The 19,975-nt window shown below is 41.1% G+C and overlaps 2 protein-coding genes and 1 long non-coding RNA gene across 6 annotated transcripts; 1 reads left to right on the forward strand and 2 right to left on the reverse strand.

Annotated features, from left to right (window-relative positions):
- Positions 1-356: 356 nt before the first annotated feature.
- ankrd13d (ankyrin repeat domain 13 family, member D) lies at positions 357-10,172 on the forward strand. Of its 3 annotated transcripts, none has more exons than XM_034544049.1 (17): positions 397-1,240; positions 1,365-1,500; positions 1,597-1,721; positions 1,924-1,969; positions 2,763-2,906; positions 3,064-3,253; positions 3,437-3,503; positions 3,936-4,017; positions 4,319-4,380; positions 4,481-4,611; positions 4,717-4,874; positions 5,188-5,301; positions 5,609-5,781; positions 5,893-5,972; positions 6,595-6,834; positions 7,954-8,051; positions 9,919-10,172. In XM_034544049.1, exons 1-16 carry the CDS (start codon positions 1,157-1,159, stop codon positions 8,015-8,017), a joined length of 1,896 nt encoding a protein of 631 aa, XP_034399940.1. In that variant the 5' UTR covers positions 397-1,156; the 3' UTR covers positions 8,018-8,051; positions 9,919-10,172. The 3 variants fall into 3 exon arrangements, with proteins under 3 accessions (XP_034399937.1, XP_034399940.1, XP_034399938.1); XM_034544047.1 differs by lacking the exon at positions 9,919-10,172 and adding an exon at positions 8,160-8,478; XM_034544046.1 differs by lacking the exon at positions 9,919-10,172 and having other exon boundaries at positions 357-1,240; positions 7,954-8,478.
- LOC117737996 (signal-transducing adaptor protein 1-like) lies at positions 9,653-13,436 on the reverse strand. Its single transcript, XM_034544257.1, has 10 exons — positions 13,093-13,436; positions 12,836-12,907; positions 12,298-12,414; positions 12,108-12,164; positions 11,227-11,420; positions 10,863-10,994; positions 10,357-10,426; positions 10,178-10,280; positions 9,915-10,097; positions 9,653-9,807 (listed from the first exon to the last, which is right to left on the reverse strand). Exons 1-10 carry the CDS (start codon positions 13,192-13,194, stop codon positions 9,653-9,655), a joined length of 1,185 nt encoding a protein of 394 aa, XP_034400148.1. The 5' UTR covers positions 13,195-13,436.
- A 521-nt stretch (positions 13,437-13,957) lies between these two features.
- On the reverse strand, positions 13,958-15,451 carry LOC117737710. Of its 2 annotated transcripts, XR_004610058.1 has the most exons (4): positions 15,183-15,451; positions 14,601-14,688; positions 14,339-14,379; positions 13,958-14,263 (listed from the first exon to the last, which is right to left on the reverse strand). It is a non-coding gene; the product is annotated as an uncharacterized LOC117737710 (long non-coding RNA). The 2 variants fall into 2 exon arrangements; XR_004610057.1 differs by having other exon boundaries at positions 13,958-14,379; positions 15,183-15,448.
- Between the last annotated feature and the right edge of the window lie 4,524 nt (positions 15,452-19,975).

Consider the following 19,975-nt stretch of genomic DNA (forward strand, 5'->3'; position numbering starts at 1 on the left):
TTGTTCCCTTAAAGTGTTGTAGTTCTGTATCAAAGGTCTCCTTCCCGACTGCCCTCCTGGCCATATACCTTCAAATGAATATAAGTATATAAATATATACTTTTGTGTACATTTGTTTTCCTTTTTTCGATTATCAAAACGGGAGTCCTGTAGCATTGTAATTATTTTCAAAAGCATTTTTCACTTTATGTTATTTGTGTTATTTTTCAATAAAAAAAGATAAAGAAAGGTTAACTGTCGTGTTGTCACTGAAAGTGGGAGAGATGCATACAGTAGGCTACATGCCAATTGCACTGTAGGATCAGATCAAATATCAGCTCCACCAAGCTCTTCTCCGTAAACAGGAAAGAAAGGACGCCTAAATAAATATATCGATACATAATGGCACAGCAGCTGTACATGCACTCATCATAGCGAAGCTGCGGTTTTGCACAGGGACACGACCCCGGCTTTGACAGATGTGGTCCGGTGTGATGATCATTAGCCGGCCAGCTGCCGCCTCCAACATCTCGATGCGCTCAGATCGAGTGACCTGGATGTGAAACAGGAATAAAGGCCGATTCGCTTTATTTATACCGCAACAACCTGCGATACAAACGGGGGCGGCTGCAGCCACAGCGGGGGAGCTAGCTAACTTTATCAGCTGGCCATTTCACTCATATTTTATTTATTTATATTACTTAAGAACGTAATCCATCGTGTGAGAAAATGAACGGACTTTGAGGGTGCATTTCTGGCCAGCTAAAATAGTAGTTTTTGACTTCGTGAATGATGGAAAACAGGAGCCAAGAGGAGCAGGAAACAATGTTGTTGTTAGCCAGTTAGCTAACGTTAGCTCAGCTAGCTGTTAGTTAACTGCATCAAATTAGTGGGCTGAGTTAGCTCGAGCTAACTCAGCCCACTAATTTCAATAGGAATATACATCATTCTACTTTGTTTGCTGTCCAACGTGAGCTTATTGGGTACATTTGCTTAGCGACAGGGGTTTTCCAAGGAAACGCATTCAACGTTTACCCATTTTTCTGCAGTTAACTAGAGAAGCTAGCTCGCCAGCGGTTGTCTCAGTCCACTCTGGTGTCACTGCAATCGTTTGGCTGTAGAAGTCATCCTGCAAACATAGCTTTACTACCGGGAAACCGTCAAGCGGACGACAGTCATGGCCCAAGAAGCGTTTCCACTGCATGTTCTGGTGTGGAACAATCAGTACCTGGAGCTCGAGCTCGAGCTGCAGAACAACGAGGTGAGTAAACGAGGTTCATATTATTATTTATTTAGTGCACTAGCGGTTGAATGTTTCACAGATCGCATATGTCAGATCGCACTGCATTGCGCCGATGCTCGCCTTGTACGTTTTGCTTCTGCAGCAGGATGTGGAGCGCCTCGATCCGAGAGGGCGCACCCCGCTGGAGCTGGCTGTGTGTCTGGGCCACCTGGAGTCGACCCGGGTGCTGCTCCGGCACTCTGCGGACACGACACACAACAACGCGCAGGGCTGGACCAGTAAGTCCTCTGCTGTGCTCCCCGTTTTAATGCCCTCGAGGCGGCGCATGGAATAAGAAGCACTGGCTGGCATTTCATTGTGGATGTGTGTTTCAGTCTTGCAGGAGGCGGTGAGCACCGGGGACCCTGAGCTGGTTCAGCTGGTGCTTCAGTACAGAGACTTCAAACGAGCCACTGAGAGATTGGCGGGCATCCCAGAGCTGCTTAGCAAACTCAGACAGGTACGGTTGCTTCACAGCAAATATATATATATATATATATATATATATATATATATATATATATATATATATATATATATATATATATATATATATATATATATATATATATATATTGTTCCCAACAACGTTCAAGCTTGACTGCACCTAGGTGACTGAAATGTAAGATGACATGTGCAAAATTCGTTTTGTTGGACTCCAGGCACAGGACTTCTATGTGGAGATGAAGTGGGAGTTCACCAGTTGGGGTGAGTGTTTCTTTAATCTGTTTTCACAGAGGTCAGTTTCAGCACCACCATGGTTGGACAGCTCCCCCGGCAGCAGCTGTCCCTCAGTCAGTTTGAAGCATTGGCCTAACCTCAAGACAGGGCACTGTAACCCTCTACAAATGACCAAATGCCTTTATAAAAGGGTTATCTGTAATGTATTTAACAGCTCAATAATGTAATGTGGTCTCTTTTAATCTGCAGAAGATGATTATATGATTAAATCTATTTAGTATCTGAATACTTTAATATCATTATCCTTTGTTATAGTACTTGTAGATGGATCTTGGTCTCATCTTTGAATCAACAGCATCTTTATTCCGCCTTGGGATTTTAGTTAAAGATCGGTCAAGACCACAACTAAGAGGATAGCACGAAACTGCTTGTGCATTGTCTGAATTATATGGAGTCTAACTCATTAATTACTCGTAGAGAACAACATTCCCACACTTAATGTCACCTCTGCAATGCCTTTTGACTATTCTTCATTTGTCATGGTACACTTATACATACACACATATACTAGATGTTAGTCAGAATAAACACAGCACAACTTAGAATTTGTGAAGGTCATTTTTCTGTTGAATGACTTCATCTATGAATAAAATATGCATTAGTTGTAGCACTATGTAACACCAGATTGTTTTGAGAAAACATTGCAACCTACAATGTAAATCTGCTTTTCTTAACTTCGCTCACTATCCCGTTTGATTTCCCCATTCTTTTTGCCTCCTGTTTCTAAAATGCTACTCCTTTTCGTTGGTCCTCGTCTCAGTGCCCTTGGTGTCAAAGGTGTGTCCAAGTGACGTCTACAGGGTGTGGAAGAGTGGCTCGTGCCTCCGTGTGGACACCACCCTCCTGGGCTTCGAACACATGACCTGGCTGAAAGGACGACGCAGCTATATCTTCAGAGGTGGAGGTGTGTGTGCTCCTTTAACTGCATTACATACCTACAAATAAGTGAACAGCTGAGGTTGATGGATGGATGAATGGATGGATGGAAGGAGGATTTTGTTATGAAAACTTGACTTGGCCCACCCTGGAATACTAGAATCAACTCCGCTGAATGTGTTTAGATGAAGGTGCTGTGGTGATGGAGGTGGACCATGAGAAGCAGGTGGTGTACACAGAGCCACTGGTGTTGTCTCCCCGGGACGCGCCCTCCCTCCTAGCAGCCATGCAGCCATCACAAGAGAACACAGCCCAAAGACTTACATCGCCCATCGTCTCTACGCACCTCAACACACGCAACATTGCCTTTGAACGGTAATAAGCGTATGCGCCGTACAGATCCACAAACTAGAAGCATTTCCTCAAGATCCCGCTTGATTTGTTAATGTCGTGCGGATATCTGCAGTTGCATTTATTATGCATGCATTTCATTTCCACAATTAACAATAAACAAATACTGATATCCTGAGCCCTTACTATATCTCTTTCCTTGTTTAGGAACAAGTCGGGAATCTGGGGCTGGCGTTCTGAGAAGAGTGAAGTGGTCAGCGGGTACGAAGCGAAGGTAAGTGATCAGTGAGCCAACCTAGTATACGATTGCTGAAACGCATAATTCAGGCCATTTGGAAGTGAGGTTAGTACAGTTTTGGGGCCACACATGTATGCAGAGTAACACATACTCTTTAATTTGATCATACCAACAATAGGTAAATAAGAAAGAGCGTACAGATTTAGTTTTTTGTGAAGATTTTCTCTTTGAGATTAAAAAATAGTTTAACGAGGAAAATGGTGTGAAAAGATGCCGAGAAATTACAGTCACAATATGCATTTTGCTATGTCAAAGATGGACCAGGAGAGACTCTTAAACTATACACAACACAAACACATTGGTTGACAGGAGCTTTACTTGAACAAGTGTAAAAAAAAAGAGAGAAAAAGAAAGAAATAAGAAGTTTGTTCAAGAGTATTTGTTCTTTTTGTGCGTCTTTGCGTCCAGGTTTACAGTGCCGCCAATGTGGAGCTGGTGACTCGGTCAAGGACAGAGCATCTATCAGACCAGGATAAATCGAGAAGCAAAGGTGATTACACACACAAACGACACCCACACAGTAAGTCCTTGTGCTCTTACACGTGTAGAAATGGGGAAGGAACATCATGTCAAAATTAGTGTTATTGGGCCAGAGAATAACCGCAGAGAAATCATAGCCTACATTTAAAAGATTAAGTTTTGAAAAACTATCAATTGGGGACTAGGTGGCACAAAGTTATGTTCTTGTACATGTGTTACAATGCTACTTTTGCTCCAGGTGTATCCCTTGCCTTCTTTCTGTAGCAAAAAATAGAGAAGATTGATGATCTCCCTACATTATTCTCACTCAGGCTCAAAGACTCCTCTGCAGTCCTTCCTGGGGATTGCTGAACAACATACAGCTCCTAATGGGGTAAGAGTCTCCACATTACCTGTGCATCACATCCACATGTACACCACCCGCAGCTTTCTTTGAACACCGTCACTTAGAACTCTCTCTGGGTTTCTGTCAGAGTAATGTGTCCCAGTGTGCCAGTCCTCACAACCCGACGGCCATCACAGCTGACGAGTACTTCAACCCAGAGTTCAACCTGAACAGCCGAGACATCGGACGTCCCGTTGAGCTTTCCAGCAAAGTCCAGAGGTTTGATGAATCCGTGGAAACATTAAAGTTCATCACCAAAAGCAGAGCTTTCATTGTGGACCAGTTTGCTCAAAAACTCTCTGCCCGTCTCTGTCTCCTCTCCAGGTTTAAAGCGACACTGTGGTTGAGTGAGAGTCACCCTCTGTCCCTGGCCGAGCAGGTGACGCCCATCATCGACCTTATGGCCATCTCCAACGCCCACTTTGCCAAGCTGCGTGACTTCATCACTCTGCGCCTGCCGCCAGGCTTCCCTGTCAAGATAGGTGGGTATGAGAGGTCACACAGTGTGTGCCACTTCCAGTGTGGAGCTAGATGGGTGTCTTGATTTTATTAAACCTTGGTACAAGCCGACATGTCGATTATCTACCACTGTTCTGGACTTTAGCTGTAGCTCAAAGAACTAAAATAATAAAAACTAAAAGCTTTATTAATTTCTATGCGTGATTCAGGCTTTTTTTTGTTTGCCATCACCCACCTCGTCATTCGTGATTCTTACTGTGTGTTTTCATTCCCACTGCCCACTGGTTTTACTGGAATAATCAGCCATTTAAATCTCTCTAACTCTCACTCCCCCAGAGATTCCCTTGTTTCACGTGTTGAATGCCAGAGTGACTTTCAGTAACCTGTGTGGCTGCGACGAGCCGGTCAGCTCTGTGACAGTTCACACACCAGAGGGCTCCGAAGAAGCTGGTACTTATGCTGAAATTAATTCACACCTAATATATTTCAACATATAATTAAAAATATGAACTTCTTCTGAAAGTAAAATCTTGTTTACAGGAGAGCAAGAGTTATCTATCAAATTATCAGTCCTAAAGCAGGATAATGTAATTATTTTATAGTACGTCGTAAAATTAATTTTATGACTGAAATTGCACCTGTAAATGTAAGGTGTTCCCAGCACAAATCACAGACTTGAGTCATAATAAAAAAATTTAAAACCCCATCTATTTCTTACATGTACAGTCCAGTAATATTGTAACTCATCTTCACCTAGGTCAAGCTCCACCTCCCTTCCACTGTGAGGTGGACCCCTCGGTGTTTGAGCCCCCTGCAGACTACACCACCCTCGGTCCAGGCCGTAGCGAGCCAATGAGGGACGAGGATGACAACCTACTGCAGTTCGCTATCCAGCAGAGCCTGCTGGACGCCGGCACTGAGAGTGAGCAGGTCAGCGTCAAAGAACTCCTAATTAATTACAGAGTTACGCATCAGATGTCAGAATTGATTATTTGCTTGTTATATCTTAAGCCAGTGGTGTAACACCTGTGTGGTTCTTAGGTGACCATCTGGGAGGCCCTGACCAACAGCCGCCCGGTGCCCCCGTCTCCGTTGTTTGAGGAAGACTCTCAGCTTGAGAGGTGAGCTGAACTTCAGACTCATGTTTCCTTTACAGGCCTATATATATATATATATATATATATATATATATATATATATATATATATACGGGGAGACATATATATATATATATATGTCTCCCCGTCTATATATATATATATAATTTTTCTTCTCAACATTTCTGATACCCAATATCTGTTTTTTACATGCTCTTTCTTGGATTTGATTCCCCTTAGATTTTGTACTTTATGAACTAAGATGATCAAAAATAAGGATGACAAATCAATTACATTTAGCATCACCAAGGCAGCATTATAAACTCAATTCAGTTCACCCCAGACATAAGTTGTTTTGGGTTTGTTCTAAATTAGGACATTTGTAGTTGTTACTGTAGTACCATCATGCAGTTTAACTCATGTCTATTCATAATTCCTTCTTATTCAGGGAAACCTCTGGCTTGTGAAGTAATTAAACGTCTTTTTAAATAGAGTTCAGTGATTAGCTTTTTTTTTCCACCTTCTCTTGGGAGCAGCAACTCCCAGACATCCTGTAATTGAGCCCAGCAGCGACACTTCCCTGTTAAGATATTTCTCTTTATTTAATAACACTTCAGTCTCAATCTTAATTTGTTTCTTTTCTCAGGGCACTCCAGGAGTCTCTGACCATCTCGCTGGGTAGCGCAGAGGGAGAAGACACTGCCGTCCTCAACCAGCCCGCTGCTGTCTCCCCGTCTGACTCCACCCCCACCGCCAACTCCCCGCTCTCCTACAGCACAGTGACCAATCCGCGGTTGTCGGGACACTTCGGTGTGGCGTCAAGCTTCGACGAGCAGCTGCGTATCGCCATGGAGATGTCGTGCCGGGAGCATGAGGAGATAGACAGGTGAGGCGGGGGAACACAAAGAGATGGTTGGAACAATCTGGCCCGCTTTATCTTACCTGAGACAAAATATACCCTGCACACCTTTACCCGGGACAGCTCGCCAGTCTAGCCCGGAGCTAATACAGATGTTGACAGACGGTCATTCACAAACTGACCTGCATGTCTTTGACTGTGGAAGGGAGCCAAAGCACCCACAGGAAGGACGCCCATACACCTGCATCACCTGTTGCCTTTCTTTAAAAATGGAAAATTAGAATAAATACTTTTTGTCTCCCTCTAATTTCAAGAGAGGGTGCCCACACAGTCGGCTTATTCACCTCAGACTGTTTTTGGCACAGTGGATGTTAGAATATTTTCATTTCTGCTGTTACATGTTGTTATTTGTGCACTTTAATACCAAGATGGTACAATACATACATGGTTCAGACGAGGTCATGGGAGTAGTCCTTGGATTAGTGATGTTTGATGCAACGCAGCCTTGGCTGACTAATTATTGGCTGTTTGACGAAATAATCTAATGACTACTTCACCTCAATCTTTAAGGATAGTTTTGTTTTGCAATCTGTGACCAAGGTTGAATACAGGAATATTGAGAATACGGTATTTACAGGGAACTCTCCCTCAAATATACTCCGTTTATGTACCTGCCGTAACCCAGGATATTTAGCACGTTTTTACTTGTGTCTGTTTAGTTGAGCTTATATATTATGCACTGAATAAGGGCTATTGCTTTTCCAAATGAATGCTGCCATGCAACTATCTAAGCTCAAGACTAAATCTGACATTATTACAGTAATATAATATATCAACTGTTAGCTGCAGTGCTATTATAATGTTCTCTTTATTAGGCATTAAGGAACCTGCAAACTAAAAATATTTCAAATTTAGTGTACTTTTTTTTTTTTTTTACAAAAACAAAACATCACATATTAAACACATATTAAAGAATAAAATCAGACAATTAGAATAAACATAATCTAAAATTAAACGTAACAGTTATAGTGGGGAATATTTCTAGGTAAAGAGAATTTACTATAAAGATATAGATATAGAATAATTTAAAGTTATAGGGCCGTCATTGTTCTGACTAAAGAGCTTTATTTCCTATTTTCATCACAGGAAGCAGAAGGAAGAAGAGGATGAGCTGGAGAGGATCCTGCAGCTGTCACTCACTGAAAAGTAATGTCACAACAACAACAACAACATCAACAATGGAGGTGTGTCTTCATTGGGGAACAATCTTCTTAATTTATTCAGTTTTTAGTTTTTGAAATCCTGAGATGTTAAGTTATTACAGATATTTTATTTGTCTTTCTCACACAAAGGCTGCTACAACAGATTGTAAAGGACCAGAACATAAGAGGTGGGAGGGATGAATAAGAAGAGAAACTCACAACAGTGACAACAAAATAGAGGGAGTCTTTGTTTTTCTTTTTTTATTGACTATTTTTCAGTCTTGCTGTCTTTGAGTGACAAATGATCCTTAAATTTGCTAATCCTATAACCTGTTCCATGATAATTATAAAAAAATAAGAAATTACAATCTTAGTGGAATAACTTCTGAAAAATATTGTTATAACATTTGAAACATTTATGTTGGCTTTCTGTGTGAAAAATAAAGAATAATGATCATCCTGGATCATATATATATTTTTTTTATTCAGTGCTTTTGAAGAAAGACGCAGACATAAGAGTATTTGTAGTTTTGAATTTTACAGGTGCATTATTCTTTCATATCAAAAAAGGAAAAACATCTATAATTGTCTGACAGGATCTTCATTTTTACACTTTCAAGCCACAACAATAGAACAAAAAAAAGAAAACATGATAACCATCCAAACTATGAAAAATATCTCACGTAATTGATATTTGGTTTGTGTCATTAATAGTGAATATGAAAATAATCGTTAGCCCAAATCTGGGTCATACAGTTTTATGTATTGAGCTGTTATCTCTCGTCATTTATACAAAATCTACTTTACTACATAATTTCTCTGTCACATTGATTTGTAAATCCTTCATCAAGAAAACAATATACTTTAATATGCTGTTTTTAAGCTATAGACTACTGTTGCGATGTAAAGATGGTGTATATTTAAATTGAAGGGGTCTCATACATTCATTATTTATTTGCTGACCATCAGCAAAACAAATGAAATTTCGATCATCCTCAGCTGTACTTTGTGTTCAGTGCTAATTAGCTAATGTTGGCATGGCAAATCAAGAGATGAACAGATGATGGAACAATCCAGATTATTATTATTATTATTATTATTATTATTATTATTATTATTATCCTCCGCCAGGAGGAAGTCCACGGTTAATCTCTCATTCTGCTGCAGCAGCAAACTGCATAACATGTTGGGTGCCCAGGCATGGCTGCTTGCTCGAGGACTTCTCGTGGTTGCGGTGCCTCGCACGTTCTCAAAACACATTTTATTGCCCGTTTTATTCTGCCGTTGACTGCCTGCTGACTCGTCACTCAACACTCTTAACCTACTTCTGGCCATTAGGGGATGTTGGTGATGACACAGCTGAGTGCATCTTCGACCCCCATCTGACCCCGATACGAGTTTAATTTAGTTTTTGGCAAGATTATATTAAGTCTCTTGTATGACGGCTTTCAGCCGATTGCAATACATCACTGGTTTTGTGACGCGTTGCAGCTCATTGGTGTCCAGACGGGGGGTTGTGGGTTGTGTTCGTTCAATCCCACAGTACAGCAGTGGTTGTGGTGGTTTGATCTGCACCTGATTGCACCGTCGTAGTTTGAGACCCTTGCTTTAAGTGATTGAGAACTTTAGAATTTAGTTTGAATTTAAATGTCACTCTCTGTGGTCCACTGTGCTGTGCCTGAGTGTGATTTTTCTGTGGTTTCATTCATCTTTGTGGTGACTTCAACCGTGCCAGTTTCAGTGTACAAGTTTCCCTTCCGTAACTTTAAAACTTCATGAAGCTTTCCATCCAACTTAACTGGGAGAAAAACATACACATTTACCTATTCAGACTCGCTTTACTTGTATGCACACTTTTATAGCTGTTACAGTGATAATGATAAACTAATATTCTCTCATTCTTACCTAGCTTTAGGTTGTGAACATCAGGACACTGATCCTCAGGAACCACATATTCACTCTCCTCTTGTTTGGGCGGCAGAAGCTCTTCTTTGGTCTGTGAACGCAGCATGGGTGCCACTTGTGCCCTGGGTACTGTTTTAGATGTAGGGGAGGTCATGCTGACATACTTTGGAGTCGGTGTCATGTCTATTACACACACACACAGATATACATTGTTAGGTGTTGTGCGCTTGCCCCTGGGACTGTAACAGCAGCGTTCTTCTCACCGATGCAAGTGTCGTAGGGCTCGGATGCCACGTAGGGATGAAGACGGTTCTCTGTCTTTTCAAGGAAATATTTAAGTACGTCATTCAAGGAGGAGACCGTCACCTAAAGGGAGGAAGACGCATGAAGACAAGCAAAGAGAAAGAAGATGACTATGGTTGTATCGAGCTGAGGGGCTTACTGCTGTGTCCAGTTCAATGACAAACCCAGAGTTGGTGGAGGTCACTCTGTAGTTCTTCATGACTGGCCCACTGAAACACAAACAAGAGGAGGTTTATTTGCTTACTGCTTATGAAACATTATTTATATATTATTATTATTATCATTTGTATGTTTTATTTTTTATATGAAATGTAAACCAATTTGAATGAGCAAAAAACAACATCCACCTTTACATGTGTTCATCTGCCAGCTGTAGCATCTCGTGAATTACATTACACTGGCATGCAAATTATCCATATGCTAGTGAGGGAATGTGTTAATATGACACTGGTAAACTATACAGTAACACTTGTTATATTTGGGTTACATTTTTTTAAATATTTTTTTAATTGAAACTTATCTCACAAAACAACGTACAAATTTAAATAATAGTTAATTCTTTGCTCGTGAAATCTGCTCTTCTTGTACATGCATTTGTCGAAGGAATGAACCTGATCCTCGCATTGTGGTACATTTCAGACAGACCTGGGCATCAGTTGTCTGAGGGTTAGGGCGTAATTGTTGGCCAGAGTGGAAGGGCGAAGGATAATGCTGCCGCACTCGGGGTTTGCCTCCAACAGTTGCTCAGCCTCCTTCCGACTCACGCTTAAGAAACACCTGCAGGAACCAAAGAAATACATTAAGCATTTCCTTATTGCCAGTGCAGGTAATAAAGCTGCAGATTGCAGAGTGCAAGGGACGAGAACATGTTTATCAATTTAGGTTAACGAGAAGAGATTAACCCTCCGTTAAATCAAAAATAAATCCCCTTCCACGTTTCATTTCCTGTAGTGTTAAGCATCTGTAGACTGTCCCTGTATTTGTTTCTGGACACAAACACTTAACTTACGCAGGAAGCTCGGGGGCACATTGGTCAAGCTCGTCTTTGGCCGTTATAAGGGGGGCTGACAGGAGGAAGTGGGGTCGGGGTGGGAGGGGTGGACGTTCCCTGGGGAATGTGTTTCTTCTCCTCTCCTGATCCAGAGCCTCCTGCAGCAACAACATCTGGCCAGGCAGCAGCTGTAGATTACTGGGAATCTCTTTCTGCGGGCAAGCAAAGCTCGTCAACTTGTTTTACTCATTGTAATTACTAATCGTCGAGTTAAGAGTTGTAACAAGTTAGAAAACACATCCTGGAAGGTGGTTGTACATTCTTGACTCCCTCTATGAAATCAAATATAGCAACTCTGTTTCAACACAATCCACTTTGAGTTCAGGTGCAGCATTTATTAAATCAAATACAAAACAGAAAACACCTGCATCCACTCACTCCCAAATATTTACTGATGCAGTTTCTCTGTCACATATGTAATAGATTGCTTGAATCTTTTCACTTTGCAGATATTGATGTTTCCTTGTTGGGAGTGTGCCCCAAGAAGCATCCTGAGCCCAAATATTGCCTAATAATTAACCAGAAAATACTTGTTTTCTGTTTGTTGAGCTTGGTGTTGTGTATGAAATCGGTACAGTAGTACACACAGAAAATACTTATTTTCAAAAGAGGGCAAAAAGAAGTTATAAAAGTTGTGCAGTTGCATCACCGAGTTGTGTGTAGTTAAATACTTGTCCACAGAGCACATTTCAAACTTGGAGATTTAGGTTTTGTTTTTGCTTCTTTTTTTTTGTGAGCACTCAATAATATTCGGTATCAATAGCAACTGAGCTGACAGTTAGACAAGAGACTCCCAACCCAGTCGGACATCTTTAAGTGTGTGTGGAGTGTTTGCTTACTTTGACCACGGTTAGGATGTAACCCCTCCACTCTTCTCCTGTGTCAGAGTTGTCCATCTGTATCGTCACACAAGCAGCAGACGTGGGTGTGCCACAGTCAAAATAATATATATGTACATTCCAGTCAGTTTCTTTTTAGTGGTATGGACCCTCGACTGACTCAATCTTGAAAAAGAGAGATAAGTCTCACCTTCAGCTGCACCGCCTCTGTGTGCAGGGTGAGAGTGAAGATAGTTGGTGCCTTCTTTTGATACGGACACTTTAGCTCCATGGACTTCAGCTGCTCCAGGTCCACCTTCTCTGAGTACTGACAAAGTTAACGAACAAGAATGATCACTTTCTAGAAAACATACTCGATCAATAAAACGTGTATTCATTTATCTAAAATAGGAGAAAAACAAATATGTTTCTGCCCCATTTCTTTCACCTACGTTCTTATAGCCCTTAAACAGTGTTGTTCATAAGGCTTAACACTGTGATTTATGATGTATTTATTTGTTATTTTGGCAATCCCAATGCTGCTGTTAGTATCAGAATCAGAAACGGTTAATTGCCAGGTATATTTGCATATACTTGGTGCATAAACACAATGAAATTAAAGGCATTATTAAAGATAATAATTACTATGGAATATGAAAAAAAAAATGTAAGTATATATACGTTGAAAAGTGTCTGTATTGTTACTTGTACAGCTTAATATAGAAGAGCAAAGTAAACCGTTTGCTTACCGTATCTTGTGTGTCATCTTTGTACAGAAAGAGTGTGGTGCCACGGAGCTCTCCGTAGTACTTTTTGAAATCCTAAAAATCACAAATTGCCATTTTGGATGTCTGTTTTTGACACAACATTCCCAAATTAAACTGAATTCAAGGCAGGCATAAAACCTCATATTGAAATTGCTAAGACCACCTTTTATTACCCGTGTAGTCCTCTTATTTCTTTAATACACACGTGTCTGCATGACTTTTTCCATCTTCGTCCTCACCTTCTCTTTGGTAAGTTTCTTCAGCAGGTGTCCAGAGTAGTAGAGAGGCAGGTCTGTGATGGTGGTCCTCCTCTTGTGAACAACTCTGGCTGGCAAAGACATCGTCCTGCCAAATCAAAGTGCTTCGACTGGCTTGGCTTGTTTCAGCTTTGGCTCACTTTTCTTCTGTTTTCATTAGCGTTGAGTAAACCGTGGAGTTGGGTCCTGAGAAGGTTTTGTTCCTTGTTGATTCCTTGTGAAGCTCTCAAAGCAGTGTTGGATTCACAATGACTCTTATATCCAAGATGATTATTGATCTATAAACCTCCACTGATAAGCTCCTCCAGCCCTTTTCTTTCAGTGCTGTTTTGACTGAGCACGAGGAAACACTGCAGTGATTTATGATGAAGGAAGTAGTTGGAATAGGAATTCCAAAAAAAATTCCCTTTTGGACTTTCAACCTAGGCGTTACTAAGAAACACAGTTTACACCAGTCTGAGGCAATGACGCATTTCTGCGAGCGCATGCACACAGATTACGAGTTTCAATGTGCAAACCAGATTAATTATTTCCATTTTGCACATGCTGTGAGGGAGCTTAATATTGCCGTGGTGACAATGCATTCTGGGAGATTTCTTCCGTGAGAATTTGTCAATATTCATTGACAGTTTAAACTTTTTATTAGCTTCAGTTTATATCATTAAATGAAAATAAAGATACTCACTCACACACTGAACCAACTAGGGGTTAGACTTCAGTTGCTGGATACATGTAGAAGAAATTCATGATGATAACAAAGAAATGTTCTCTAAAAGTAAAAGAATATATTCATATATTTATTTATATATATTAAAAAAATTATTTCACATGTGAAATCATACAGTATCTTTGACTTTCACCTGTTGTAAATAAGCAGTAAAACGCCAACCAAGAGAAACGTGCCATAAACATACACATGAATGGTGGTTGCGAAAAACACAGCATGACATGTATAATGTAGCAGCAATATAACGCAGGTCAGAAGAAACGATGCACAGCAACACAGAGGGGATGTAGAAACAGAGATGAACCAGAGCAAGAGTTTGATCAACCAGAGGAACATCTGGAGGAGACGCAGGACCGACCAAACCGTCCAGAACAGCAGACATCCAAATAACCACAAAGCTTTGGACGGAAAAAAGACATCAGCATCCTAGAAGAAAGAGAAGGAGAGACTCTTTTTTTGTTGTCTTGTTGTAAATGAGTGTGTGAGTTCATGTGGGCTTACATAGTATTGTGCATCATTGTCTTCTTTGCCAACTGTTCCCACTTTAGAAAGAAAGGGACAAAACAAATCTGTGTCACTGGGATCGAGAGAAAACACAGATGTCACAGAGGCAGATACTGTAACTATTAATTCCTCAATGTTCAAGAAGGCCACTTTGAAGAAAAGGCATGTTGAGCTCTTCTATAAGTGGTTGTACATTAAGAAAATTTATCTGTGAACTTCTTTCATTCAGTGCATTCATTATCAACATGTTGTCACTTACTGACGAAAGTGAATGCCAGGAGAAAGAATATCACAGAGGTCATCCACAGCAATTTCTCTCTTCGCCTGTTCCGTCTCTGTGCTTCGACCTATATTGTATTTATACCAAAAGAAATGTTAATTTTATTTTTTGACTGTAAACTAAACAACAACCAAGTATAATGGAAACATAATGTTGTAAAACAGATAGCTTCTGTATGACGTCCTAATTATGACCAAAAAAAGAATATACATTAAATACTATTAGTATACATTTTGTGTGCAAGGGTGTAATGAAACATTAAGTGTTTATTTTGTCTTATGTTTGGGGACACATACAAAACTAACTACTTATTTTACAACCCAATATAACTTTTTAGAAACTAACCAAAACATTATAAATTAGACTTTCTGAGATATTATATTTTTAGTTTTTACTTTATAAAGTCTGTTTATCATCATTATTATTATCAATATTCGTAAAAAGGCCTGTTCCCTCAGTTGGGCTGTATAGTCTATTAGATGTAACCGCGTCAGCAATAGCTACTCATGGCTAAATAGATATAATAGCAGCAGCAGTAGAAGGCATTTTACCTCATCTTACCTGTGAGACTAAATCACCTACTGCTGCCTGCTCATACGTCCTGCAAATGCTCAGGATATGAGCCAGAGAACGATCACTCAGCGCCCCCACAGCTGCTGAAGGACGGACCATCATCGGAGCTCCTCGGGTCGCTGTGGACCATCCAGTAGTGACTGGAGGACTGTCTGAGCAAGCTACCCTGTGTGTGTGTGTGTGTGGGTGTGTCAGTGAAACCTGATGTTAACCAACTTAATCAACCTGTTAATCTGCAATTTTCTATTCTAAGCAAAGTGTTGATGGCAAGGTTTTGCATCTAACTTTCAGATGTTGTGAGTAGAAACATAATTTAAACGTGTCCTCTTCATTAGCACCTTTGTGGAGGAATGACTCGTCAGCACGATAAACATTTACTCAGTAAAAAGCAATGGTGCTGAAAGCCGGTCCGTCTGCATTCCTCACCCTTTGTATTGTGGCCTTCATTGTCCATATTGTCAGCCGACAAGGAATAATTATTTTGGTTTATATACAATATTGTTTTCTTTTACTCAATGCTTTTGCAGTTAGTTTTGACTGTAATTCACTCTGTACTGAAGAATCCTCGTAGTCACAACTTGATGAGCTTATGGTTATTATGTTTTTATCGTTTCTCCTGTGTGTGTCTGTGGCACTGTATGTCAACCTTAGTTACAGTATCTGAAAGCACTCTCCCTGACCCGGCTAATTAAAAACTTCAGCTCTTGCCTGTCTATATGCATATACACAGAGTCATTTCGTAGGACATTACCAGGCCTGGCTCACATTATGTCACAGCCTGAGATTTTTGGTCAGGTCCCTCTTGGTTTTATTGTCTCGACCAAAAATACCCCTCTGGGTTGCCTGTGCACTTGTGTCACTGTTCTCCTAGCAACTGTGGCTTGCCTCATAATGCCCGCTGGAGAACTGGCTGCACAAGTAATGCCTAAAAATAGCTCATTACTGGGAGACTGTCAGAGGGTGAACATTCAATTCAGTTTGATTGTTTGTAAGAACTAGTTTCTTATCAAGCTGCAGCTTAAATGTGTCAGCTCTGTGCAAACTTGTTGATATTGTTGCTTATAACCAAGCAACTCACTGTCAACTACTGCCCCCTGCTGATAAAAGCTTCAACTAGATTTGTTGCTGTAACGATGACTCTGTTCAATTTAGGATGTTGTACAGACTGTAAAAAGATTATTTGGGGCTTCAGAGATTTGACTTGACTTTTGTGTGGTGCCTGAAGTTTTCACACTGAAAGTATGTGGAATCATGTTTAGCTTATTCCTTTAAATTGCAAACTTTTGCACACATATTTTGGCAAACTGCAGAGGTTTGAACATCTGTAACAAAACCCTCCCATAGAAATATGTAGATGTATACAAAACATGTGGCACCGTATGTCTGCTCTCTGCATGCCTCCGATAGACTGATTCCCATTGCTGGCCACAGATAGATTCTTTCTCTGTGGTGTTCTTTGACCCCACGGGTCCCTCTGGCATCTCCCATCTCCTTTAATCCCGTCATGCTGGAGGGGAGGCCAGGGAGACGAACACGAAGGAGAGAAAACAGTCTTTGTTCTTCATCACGGGGCCCCTAATGATGCTCCCCCTCAACCACTGGCCGAGGAGAAAATGGCCACATGGGTGGCAGGGATGGGGGTTAATATGTTGGACTGATGAAACTCTGTTAAGGCTGAAATAACAGCATGCATGCGTATTATTCTTTGACTCCAAATTATGTAAATAAAACACAACAGCTGAAGTATTCAATTCAATTCAGTTTATTTTATATAGCCCAATATCACAATTACAATTTTGCCTCAGAGTGCTTTACAATCTGTACACATACGACATCCCTGTCCCAGGACCTCACATCGGATCAGGAAAAACTCCCCAAAAATAATGTTTCACAGGGAAAAAAGGGAAGAAACCTTCAGGAGAGCAACAGAGGAGGATCCCTCTCATGACAATAGATGTCATGTGTACAGAATGAACAGCATTTACAAAGTTACATAAACACATTACATGAATATGACAATGTATGAATGGAACTCCAATCCATGAAACAGAAGGAGGTAGAGAGGAGGGGGGGGCGGGGCGCATCAGCAGGGCCAACGCGAGACCGGCTCACCAGGCATCAGACACCTCCAGGTCCAATGGACCCTATGAGACGTGAAGTCACAAAGACTCCGGGGAGGAAGCAGAGTTAATAAGGTGCAATGGAGAGATGTAAATTCATCCATAAGGAGAGAGAGAAGAGGAGATAGGTGCTCAGTGTATCCTAAAACATCCCCCAGCAGCCTATAAGCCTATAACAGCATATCAAGGGGCTCGACCAGGGCAAACCTGATTCAGCCCTAACTATAAGCACTATCAAAGAGGAAAGTCTTAAGTCTATTCTTGAATGAGGTGACTGTGTCTGCCTCCCGGACTGAAAGTGGAAGCTGGTTCCATAAAAGAGGAGCTTGATAACTGAAGGCTCTTGCTCCCATCCTACTTTTTAAGACTCTGGGAACCACAAGTAGCCCCGCATTTAGTGAGCGCAGCTCCCTAGTGGGGCAATATGGTACTACAAGCTCATTAAGATATGATGATGCATCACCAATCAAGGCTTTGTAGGTGAGGAGAAGAATTTTAAATGTGATTCTTGATTTTACAGGGAGCCAGTGCAGAGCAGCTAATACAGGAGTAATGGGATCTCTTTTCTTAGTTTTTGTGAGTACACGAGCTGCAGCATTCTGGATCAACTGGACGGATTTAAGAGACTTATTAGAGCAGCCTGATAATAAGGAGTTGCAGTAATCTAGTCTGGATGTAACAAACGCGTGAACCAGCTTTTCTGCATCTTTTTGGGACAAGATGTGCCTGATTTTTGAAATGTTACGTAGTTGAAAAAATGCAATCCTTGAGATTTGCTTAATGTGGGAGTTAAAGGACAAGTCTCGGTCAAAGATAACGCCGAGATTCTTTACAGTGGTGTTGGATGCCAGGGCAATGCCATCTAGAGAATCCACATCACCAGATAATTGATCTCTGAGGTGTTCAGGGCCTAGTAAAATAACTTCAGTTTTGTCAGACAACAGGTCATCCATGTTTTTATGTCTTTAAGACATTCTTGAATTTTAGCGAGCTGGTTGGTCTCCTCTGGTTTGATCGATAAATATAATTAGTATGAGTATCATCTCCATAGCAATGAAAGTTTATAGAGTGTTTCCTGATAATGTTGCCCAAAGGAAGCATATATAAAGGTAAAGAAAATTGGTCCAAGCACAGAACCTTGTGGAACTCCGTGATTAACGTTGGTGGTCATTGAGGCTTCATCGTTTACAAAAACAAATTGAGATCGATCTGATAAATAGGATTTAAACCAGCTTAGTGCGGTACCTGAAATGCCAATCGACTGATCCAGTCTCTGTAATAGGATGTCATGGTCAATGGTGTCGAACGCAGCACTAAGGTCTAATAATACCAGTACGGAGATGAGTCCTTTATCTGATGCAATTAGGAGGTAATTTGTAATTTTCACCTGTGCTGTGGTGTTTTCTAAATCCTGACTGAAACTCCTCAAATAAACTATTCTGATGTAGAAAGTCGCACAACTGATTTGCAACTACTTTCTCAAGGATCTTAGAGAGGAAGGGAAGGTTAGAGATCAGTCTGTAGTTAGCCAACACCTCTGGATTATGGGCTTTTTCAGGAGAGGTTTAATTACAGCTACTTTGAAGGAATGTGGTACATGCCCTGTTAGCAAAGACACATTAACAATATCCAGCAGAGAGGTGCCAATTAAAGGCAACACGTCTTTAAGCAGCCTCGTTGGGATGAGGTCTAAGAGACAGGTAGACGGTTTAGAAGTAGAAACCGTTGAGGACAATTGGTCTAGGTTAATGGGAGAAAAGCTATCCAAATATACACCAAGTATATCATCTCAGTTTTATTTCAACATTTGTAATTGTGATTTGTGTTTCTAAATTGATGTTGCATGTTTTAATAATCAGGAGGTGTTTTGCAGCCCCGTTCAGCTACGCACGACCTAAACAAGAGAACACATGAGAGAAACACATGAAGGTTCAACTCATATCATACATAAGTGATCACGTTTTGATGCAGACTGACCTAAAAAGTCTGGATTATGATGAGCTGGCAGACCAGGGTAAAAGGTCAAGCTGGAAATAAAAGTCAGGCAGGGGTTGGACAATCCCCAGGCTTCATTACAGGAACATGGCTGGTCGTAATAGACGCAGCAGGAGAGATCCCCTCCTGGAAAACAAAACAGCTTCTGCCCAGGATCACTTTCATTTATCTCCCTACATCCATCCCTCTCCTGCAATCATGACTTGTTCTAATTAGTAGATTGACTAAATGCATGCACACGCGTGTTCCTAGCTGTAAGCATGCATATTAATCTACGCAATCTCCTATTATAATGGCTGCAGTGATGGAGGAGTGGAGGTGGAAGTCCCGTAATGAGAGGCTGAGGTGAGGGGGAGGAAGGAAGAAGCAGAGCGCCCGCTGGCTGAGAGGACAGAAGCCTGGGGCAATGAGGTGGATCTCCTGCTGCGGAGGTTGTCTCAGCCAGAGTGATGTGAACACAGGACCACTGGCTTTACTCATCGGTCTGCTGTGTGGTCTGTTGTGTCTGCTCTGCAAATACATCCGTCTACGCAACATGTGAAATCTAGTGTGCAGATGAACATTTAGTCAGGAATAAAGGTTGCAGGGTGGAGAATGGTCTTTTTTTCTTTTTATTAAAAGAATAGGGAGCTGCTGACAGCAGGAAAAATGCAGGCTGACCAAATT

This window comes from Cyclopterus lumpus, chromosome 10, assembly GCF_009769545.1.
Source record: "Cyclopterus lumpus isolate fCycLum1 chromosome 10, fCycLum1.pri, whole genome shotgun sequence".
NCBI classification, from domain to species: Eukaryota; Metazoa; Chordata; class Actinopteri; order Perciformes; family Cyclopteridae; genus Cyclopterus; species Cyclopterus lumpus.